This window comes from Cupressus sempervirens, chromosome 9, assembly GCF_028749045.1.
Source record: "Cupressus sempervirens isolate cs-2001-9-10 chromosome 9, ASM2874904v1, whole genome shotgun sequence".
NCBI lineage: Eukaryota > Viridiplantae > Streptophyta > Pinopsida > Cupressales > Cupressaceae > Cupressus > Cupressus sempervirens.
This window is the reverse complement of record NC_143126.1, coordinates 140,492,815-140,502,889: the sequence shown is the minus strand read 5'-3', so window position 1 is coordinate 140,502,889 and position 10,075 is coordinate 140,492,815. Positions and strand designations below refer to the sequence as shown.

At 33.1% G+C, this 10,075-nt stretch overlaps 1 protein-coding gene across 3 annotated transcripts in view; it reads right to left on the bottom strand.

Annotated features, from left to right (window-relative positions):
- Positions 1–8,814: 8,814 nt before the first annotated feature.
- The window catches only part of LOC149537905 (methyltransferase), a 243,251-nt gene continuing 241,990 nt past the window's right edge, over positions 8,815–10,075 (bottom strand). For all 3 annotated transcript variants that reach the window (XM_089799318.1, XM_089799319.1, XM_089799317.1), the window contains one exon: positions 8,815–9,204. In XM_089799318.1, the coding sequence (XP_089655444.1) occupies positions 9,056–9,204 (149 nt within the window). In that variant the 3' untranslated portion in view covers positions 8,815–9,055. The remainder of the gene's footprint in view (positions 9,205–10,075) is intronic.

Here is a 10,075-nt window from a genome sequence, read left to right as displayed (position 1 = left end):
AAATACATTCTAGACTATTTCAAAATTGTGTCCATATATTTGATCTATTGCATCTTGATTACTAAATCATTTATAATGAATGTGCGTAGAATTTTATAAAGTTGTACGTTTTAAACTTATAATACTGACTCTATCGCCCTTCGGCACCGGTCTTTATATTTTCTATAGTTTGTAATCCATATGCTAGCAATTATTTCATATCTTTCCTTTGTAGAGTTAATATATTCATTTGTTGCATTAATCTATACTTATTCTTATTTTGAAAACATTCATATATTCATTTATTATTCTCAATTCACAATCTGCAAGTTTGAGGTTTTCTGTAATTCTTGCCATTTGGAAAACTTTCATTGTATTCGTGTTCTAACCAATCTGCTTTAAGCATATTGGATTTAAAGTTGTTGTCTAGGATTAGGTACACCTACCTTGGTTTCACAGAGCCAGAAGTGCAAGGGATTTGGATTGCATCGATCAATCCCGTCAAGTTGGTCATAACCAGTTGGATATCCCTGCACTGAGTTGGCAAGACTCGTAGGATTCCAATCTACGATTTTGGTAACCAACACCTAGTTCTCCATGGTTCTTCTTACTAGTATACCAGTTGGTTTCTTGGATGGTTTGTGATGGTTGATTAGATATTCTTTCATGTTTGAGACCGATGTTGATCAACAACTTTTGTCTTAGTCCTTTCCACAATTGTTCCTAGTTCATGAATTCAGTGACATGCTACATAGGGTCATCATTTCATCCAATGATCATAGATTTCAATCTTTTGGACTTAATTGTGGCATTCATATGGTGTTGATGGTTGTGCCAAAAATTGTTATATTTTACGCGTGACCCTTTTTTGTAATAATGTGATGTCATGATGTATTTTCGAAGCTTAGGTTTGATGCTTGTAATTAAATATAACAATTAAAAGAATACATTGGTGGTATCAAATGTCTTCTTACTCCAGTTGATAGATGTAATCTTGAATACCAATATAAATAAAGAAGACCTTTTGCATTCAAGGTGTGAAATGGTGAATAATGGAAGAAGTACGTATTCATGTGGTGTACTAGTATTGTGCAAGCTCGTGTTGGTTGTGTGAAAGCATTGAAATAGAAATGCAAACTTACTCAAATAGTTGATCAAGGAGGTGTGGATAGTTCTAAATTGAAATTGTAGAGGCTTGGCGCTATATTTTGTTTCAAATCCATTATCACTTTGTTGGTAGTGAGCCTGATTGTATCGATAGTGAACCTTGTTTTATTTTAGGGCATAATTACTTAGGCAAACATCATATCAACAATACCCCATTTCAAATAGTTGGCCTTGTTGTACAAAATCACCTGGTGTCATATTGATTAGTGTTGTTATCATTTCACGAGAAACAACTTCTCTATGTTCTTTCCTAGTTGGGGTTTCCATGTAAAATCTAGTATTCCTTGTGTTAGTGTATCTGTGCTTTCATGTTTATCTTTCTGATGATAACTTGTTATGCTTGAACCAAAAGAACTTAAGTAGTAATGCGTGTATTTTTAGTGGTGCCCGACATTTGGAAAAGTTTTTGAGTTTATGTGGGAGTAATTGATTCACCCCCCTCGAAGTTATTTAGCTTGTTCAACAATAGGCTTGTCCAAATCTTTTGGAGAAACAAAAAATATTTGGCATAAAAGGAAAAATCACCGTTATGATTGGTTCAAAAATAAAATTGAAGGTTCATAAACTAGAAACAAGTAGTAGAGAAATCAGAATTCAACAAAGAGAAAGATTTTCAATGAGTTTACCAAAAGACTTGAATTTCTAAATTTCCTTTAATTTTTCATTTTGAAAACTTCGTCAATAGAAACATCTATATAGTTTTCATATTCTTTCACCACCATTATTCTTTTGAGTTCCATTTTCTCTTGATGAAGCTTTAATTTGTGCTAACCTCTTACCTCTACAATCTAACATATTTTTCCTTTGAATTCCATTTTCCCATGATGAAGCTTGACATTATTTTGATAACTTCCCTGCCACTTCCATCTACTCTTCATTCTTCAAAAATGGGCCAAAAAGTAGACTTTGAAATATAGAATGATTTTTTAGCTTATCTATAAAAAAAAATAGTGACTTCATTTAAATATAATGATTTTTTAGCTTCTCTAAACCATATATATATATATATATATATATATATATATATATATATATATATATATATATATATATATATATATATATATATATATATATATATATATATATATATATATATATATATATATTTCAAAAACTTGTAATTTGATATCTTTAAATACTATAATTATTGGTTTTAATTTTGGATCCTCTATAGTACCAAATTTATGCTCAAAATATAACCCACACAAATGATTGTCTTAGAAAGCTAGAGTAGATTTACCTTAACCTTAATTCTTCCTAGCTCTACATAGCATCTATTATCAGACTTTCTTGTGACTTCACTATTTCCTTCATCTAATTAAATAAGAATCACATTTAAAATTGGGAGCTCGATAATCTTCATGGCTAACATCATACATAGATTATTGGTTGACCAAGAAATATTGACACCTAAGGATTTCATTGCTTGACAAGAAAAACAACATATTGACATTGAAGTGACAAGAATAACCTAACATTTGGCCACACATATAATTGACCTTCTAGTTTTATAGGGGTACAAATGAGCAAATTTGTCTTTTGAAATAATGGCAAGATGACCTTTTGGTGCCAAAAATGAAAGACAAACAAGTGACTAATAGTTAAAAAATAATTGATTTGAGTTAGTAATACTCCTTTGAATTCTAGATGTATAACTCCCTCTTATTATATGATTTGGGTTATGGGGGGTATGCTTTTAACTAGAAAGAGAGGCAAACTAACAACCACCCATCACCATGGCATGAATGTGGATAGAGAATTAGGAATAAAGAAATGGAAACTACTGACTTGCAAATCATTCAAACTCATACCCATAGATGATGACTAAACAAATGATTAACAAGTCTCCTCAAAATGTAATGCAAAAATTAAAACACAAATTCTTTAGCATACATACACAGAATCCAACAAATAAGAAGTCATCAAAAAGCAATTATGATAACTCAAAGATTAACTACAAGTAGATAGAACACATATAAACTCAAAGATTTAAAATTAATTCCTTTCTTTCATTGATGGAGTCTAATAGCTCATAAAACTACCTTGCCCTTGTGCATTGATAAAGCTTGAACAAAAAATATACTACCTTAACTCAATCACAAACGTAAAAATGAAAAGTCTCTAATTGTGTCTCACTCATGCCTCAAAGGACAAGGGGATTAGAAAAATCTGGGCCTTGTAACACATCTACCATACATAATTTGAGATTATTATTTTTCAACTATACCTTTCATTTTCATAACTACCCTCTCTTTCAAAAGAATCAAATACCAAAATAAAATTTCCAACCCTCCCTTTATGTAAAGACAATGATAATATCTTAACTCATTAAAGAAACAAAATATTATCATATGGGAATTAGGACTCCTATAGCCTTCATTTACAAACTCCCATCACTCAAGATAAAATTTGTGAAATACCTTCTACTAAGGAATATTCATTTGGTGTCCTTTGCCAAAAATCTTGTCATCCGCTAGATTGTTTTTTGAAAAAATAAGTAGCAAGAGGGTGTTGGCCCGAGGTATAAAGCACATTCAAATACAAGGCCCAACAAACAGGCCAACGACATCACAATGGCCACACAAAGTTAGCACGAGGGGTGCTGATAGAAAATAATTAAAAGAACAAGTCAAAGAGGCCATTGCCCAAACAAAGCAAGTCAAATCTCACACTGCAAGGGAATGTGGGAGAGAAACAACCAAAGCCTACAGACAAAACACAAAAGAAAAGCCCACAAAGAGGGCCAAACTCACCATAAAAGAAAGAGGGTGTGAGTTCCTTCTTCGCCTTTGGTCATCTATCCAAGAGATAAAATCCTTAGGTTCCCCAACAAAGGAGACCCCGATAGGGCAGTAGATAACACAACCACTAGCATGTTGAAGAAGATGAGCCATGTCAACTAAACCATGGTGCAAGGCCACAGAAGAAAAGGGAGCAAAAGTGTCTACCTGGTTAGAGGGTCGAGAACGAGTAACAAAGGTGGAAATAGTAAGAAGACTTGGAAGAGTAGTCGAATCCAATCCATGAGCGACAATTGTAGCTAGATCATGAATAGCAGCATATGCCTTAGCAATAATTTCTATAGGAGTAATATCATTGTCAACATTCTAGGAGCCATTAGAGGAGGACTTGGAGAGGTATTCATCCACACAAATAGTCAAATGGTCGAAACAAGCAACCTTTCACCAAGTAGTAGCACCTTTGCGATGCAAAAGAGCACAATATGAAGCCAAGTGACTAGTAGACTATCAACATCAACAATGGAAGTGGAAGCGCTCATAGTACAACATTTTTGTCCATGGTCGGTCCCCAACCATGAGCACTACATCACCAGGGAGTGGCTAAGATATGTCCAAGTCAACCAAAATATAGGCAAAAGTAGTAAGTCCCAAGGTTGTCATTGCCTAGATTGTTGTTGGTCATATGATAAGTCAAACTCTTTTTGATAAATTGGATCTCTAAAATTATTAAAAATTTCTAGTGTTCTATTTATTCCATCACGAGGTAAGAAAAGTGCGTTAGTTTCCTTGCCATTTTGATGTAGCATTAAAACATACAAGTGGCTTGTAAATCCTAGTATAAAACCACGCATATAGATCCACATTCCAATAGCATAAGCATAAAGATAATCTAATGCTTCATTAATTTTAATAAGAAAAAGATCCTTACGTTCAAAGATCATACTACAGTCTTAAAAAGAAAAGCTTGGTATTGTTAACAAGTTATCTGCCACTTTACAATGCCCATGATATGGTACAATCTTGTTAGGGAATTACAATGCTCCAGCTTTCATCTTCTTTCAACTTGAATTTACTAATAATCTCCATCTGTAGAATAAGAGTAGCCTTGATAGAAAGTGACAATAGGTCAACAAATTTTAGTTTCTTTGGATTCAAGCATTGCATATGATATTTCAATTTTTGGTAGATTGTATGATCTACTATCTTTGTGTTTCCAGTGGTTGAATGCCTCTTCTTTCTAGACATTGAAGAACATGACTTTGATGGCTCATGCCTCTATATATCATGTTTTGGCCATATAGGTTTCTTGGGGACTCTTCACCTTATGATTTTGATCCTTTTGTGGATATCTTGTTGTGAATAAAGGAGTCCTATTGAGCAATATAGTCATGTTTGGCCGAAGCACGATTCCATATACTTATAGTATTTAAATCCACTCTCTAGTGTAACTCATAGCCGCCTTAAATGACGAACCTTCCTAAGGATTGTTTCAAATTTGTTACTAGAGTAGTCAGAGATCTATTGGAACCATCAACGATAATACATAAATTTGATATTTTTGCCCTTGATATTTTTTAGAACCTCATAAAGCTCCATTGGTTCTATTGGCATTCCCATGTTACACTGAACTTATCAAAAATGCATTTCTTTGCCTTTGGGTCTCAAAATAAAGATTTAAAATTTCCATTTTCCTCATTCACAGTTGGCCTACTCTTTAAGTGATTATAGATTAGGGACAACAATGGCTTGAACAAAGGGCTCAAACTTGAATCAAAGCAATAGAAGAGAAACAATTGTATGCATTCTCTAAATTTTCTACACTAACATACTCACCATGTGATAGTATAAAAATATTGTTCTTTCTATAAATGATTTTCACTATTGTCTTGTTACCACTCACCAATGTCACCTATGTTAAAATCATATACTACATTTTGTGAAGTTTCAATCATTTTCAAGGGCACAACACCATGCAATGAGAACAAACTCAACATAGTCAATTTTGGATCATCGCAACCTTCAAATCTAGGAGGCACCCGATCATTGCTCTCATCATGGCATACTAAAAAGATGATAAAAGTATGTGAGTGTGTCCCTTGGAGTGGTGTCCAAAAACAACACTCATCATCAACATTTGCATCCATATTTGTAATTACACATACCCTCATTTAGTTGCTAATGGAATTGATACTAGCATTCATCCTAAGATCCATAAATCATAGCCATATACATTGAGCATCATGATTTCAAAGTGAAAAGCTCAAACTCATGTCTACAAACCCTTGAGCTTGAAATAGTATAAATTTGGCACTCCTTGAAGTGGTTGCAATGCAGTAATAGGCCTATCCCCTATTTGTCATATGGATTGGCACTTTAATCTCAACCATTGGAGGCACCATTGTTTCCATTTATCCTTCACAAATCATTGACAAGTCCTCCTTTACATTAGCCACCAATTCCATGAAGAAATATAATCACAATCGCTTACTTTTAAAGAGTTCATCCTTGCTACGTGGTGCCCGACATTAGTTCAAGAAGGTGGCTGGAAATTAACATAGAATGCCTCAACATTTTCCTTATGTGGTTCAATTTAGCTAGTTAAAGGGTGACACATAGAATAGAACAAGATAACTCAAGAAAAGTTGAACAAAATGAGTTTAAGAAGAATGTTGAAGGCCGACACTCAAATTGTAGAGACATAATACTTTATCTTCAACATTTTCCACCTGCTTCATCAAAGTTTGCCAACTAAGATGGAACTCAAATAAGTTGGACATGAACTCTTGAATCTTACGGTTAACCTTTTTTTCTTCTACACGATTCTAAGAAGCATGTTGAGGGGTGATATCTAAGATGGAACTCAAATGAAACTTAACAAATTTTAGATTTATCGAAGAAGCAACAAATGCCCAAACTTAGCCAAAATTTAAACATGAGGTGAAAGTTTGGGTAACATGAGGCAAAGGCAATTCTGTCATTTTTCATATATACATTGGAAGGAAGGGCCTTAATGAATCAGCTTTGAGTGAATCCTTTGCTTCATATATTTTTGTCCTATAATTGAACCTAATCATTTACTACAAAAAGAAAAATGCCATCCAATCCTATCAAGTACATTTTTGTTGATGTTTTGACATTCAACAATTTTATCCATTACTTCCTACTCTGTAATGATGTGAAGGGAAAGAACGTGCTTCTTAATAACATCCTTAAATCTAGCGTCTTCAATGGTTAGGTCAATTACAATAATCACATGCCTTGATTGATAGGTAAGACTACCTTTGTCCATTATATGATAGAAAAGGGTGATGTGCCAATTTCTATTTTTTGTGTAATCCTTGTGGCCAAAAGTGTGTGAAGCAACTCTATGTCAATATCTTTATAATTATCTTCAACCCATTTACAAAGGACATTTATGATATTCTTACTGGGTCCACTTTTCAATGGATGGTAATCCAACTAATAAGTACAAAGTATACCATATTCCCAGCAAAAATATAGAGTTTCTTTGAATGGAAAATTAGAAACATTGGCAGTCCAAAATAAGAAAGATGCTCTCCTTTAAAAAGGTACAACCACTAAGATGTTTTAGAGTATACAACTTCCACCCACTTGGTGAAGTGATAATCACAGGTTTCACAAGGAAAAAACGTACCTTTCTAAAAATTTGCAAAAATTGATTTTAAGCTTCTCTCTTCAATCTGAGAAGGATCAAAAAGAGTAGAAAACAAGTTTTTCTTAAAAAAAGGAAAGTTCGATTTTTAGTAGACAAACTGCTGATTTTTTGGATCTTCTACAGTAATAAAATATTCTTAAAAGATGATTCCCATATACATTTCTGCCTAAGCGTGCTAGAGCAGATTTGCCTTACCATTAATCCTTTGTGGCATCTACCACATTAATCCTTTAAAAAAAAAATTCACTCTTTCCTTTCTCTGTTGATTTTGGAGACTTTTAAAATTCAAAGCTTGGCAATGTTCATGATAAACATCCTACACCTAAGGACTTAATTTTAACAACAACAAAGAAAACATAGTCGACAATCAACACAAATAATAGATTTTGAAGTTTTTGTCGGTAACGATTTTGGGTACCAGCATGTCAGACCAAAAAACAATCTAAGAGTCTGAATAATTGACAATATAGAATACATAAATATCATTAGAACTTATTCCTTTATTGTAACCTCTCTTTTTAAATTATTAGCATTTAAAAGCAGGTTCCCAATTTGTAAGACTTCATGCAAACATTTTAAGTGACGAAAAGAAAATAAACTATTTGTCGAGTAAACTTGTAAACTAGGCATACCCAAATCTGCATCCTAAAGCAAATTTGTAATATAATTAGGACAGCTTATGTGCAAACATATGGGCAATACCCATACGTGCCCAACAAAGAGTAGGAAATTCACTATTCAGTCGATCGTTGATTTATATTTTATTATGTGAAAAATATAGCTATTTTTAACATGTCATATGTGATTTACAGCAGAACCGTAAGCAAGGGCTACCTAAAATCATTCTATTGTGCCATCACAGCTAACTATTCACTAGCAAGTCAGGCAGTCTATCTTTACACTTCTTGCTAAAGTGGTCCAAGCCTCCACTTCTTTGAAAATAGGAAGCCCCACTCCAACTGAAAGGGGAATTTTTTTCTAATTAGACTTGTTAAAAAGCCAATAATTTCGCATAAATTTAATTCTACCTTTGTGTGTGCACCTTATGGAGAAACATTCACCCCGTACTACTTTTTGAGTACAGATTTTATTAACAAGTAATCTAATGATTAGATCATTTATAATAATGCTGATTTGATGGATTAACTGAAATCAATCTCCAAATTTATAGTCTTTTCAAAAACAATAAATGTCAAATGGCAACTAACCACAAGAATTTATAAAATAGGAAAATACTCAAAATAGACGTTGGTCCTTTAAAAATTTTACCATTACTAAAAAATGAATGTCTTAAAATTGGACAACCCATATTAGAAAGCTTTGTTTTGAAAAAAAAAAAAATTATGGGAAGCAAAATAGTTAACCATTTCATATGCAATTTGCGAGAAACATCATTATCAATACAAAAGAATTATGAAGTTTCTTTTGTGCTTCCAACGGAGAAAATGTCTGTGATGACTAATAAGTTAGCTTGATTAGTCATAAAACATCATGATCCTACATGTTGAACATCAGTCCAAAGCATTGCACCTGCCAATAATGTGATTGTTGCTGTTTCAACTCTTAGTCGACGAGGCCCAAGACCAACAGGTATAGCACCTGCCTTAGTCAATGCTTCTACCTCTTTATCAGTGAAATCTGAAATCACATCCCAATATTAGTTCACTCCATCTTTCATGGAAATTATTGACAAGACAAACCATTCTTAGCTTAAACGCAAGTTGAGAAGATTTTCATATAATTATGAAAAAAATAGCGATACGTGTCCCTTAATAACACCAAAAAAAAGTGCAATCCACTTATGGTCCTTGGAATGGATACCACTTATATTATTAGTCTCCAATGTAGCTCTCAAAACATTTATCAGACAAAACAGGACAAAAGAAGAATTTTCATATGAAATCGACTGCCCAACAATAGCCAATAGTTGTGGACTTGAATTGCCTGTTAGCTTGTGGTCTAGCATTGAGTTTGAGCATATATTGCCATGATGACATGGGTTCAAATACAACATGCATACAAATCAAGCAACAATGCAGTTAATAGAATTTGAAAAATTCAGAAAGTACCATCTCCAAGGCTTAACTAGATAAAGAGAAAAAAAAAACTACTCCAACGCATAGAATCAAATTATGACATAAACTTGAGTGTACCTGCTGCAAAACTTGGGCAAAGATAATAAAGGTACCATATAAATATATTGAAGCTCCAATAACCATCATATTTACAAATCTAAGACATAAACAAGGATGTATTCTAAAAACATGAAGATAAAACATATTTTTTAGGCAAAAGAATGAGGAGAAAAGCAAGCTGTTTACAATAGGCAGAGCATAATTGACAACACCAAGATGTTTCATATGTTTTTTTTTCACATTAGTTTACTAAACCAACAGTCTCTTTTATTCTGTGCAAGAATAATCTTTGACCTTGACAGTAGATTAACCATCTTCATAACCCCAGGCAATGAATGATATTTTATTCTCCCAGAATAAGCTTGTGATAAAAT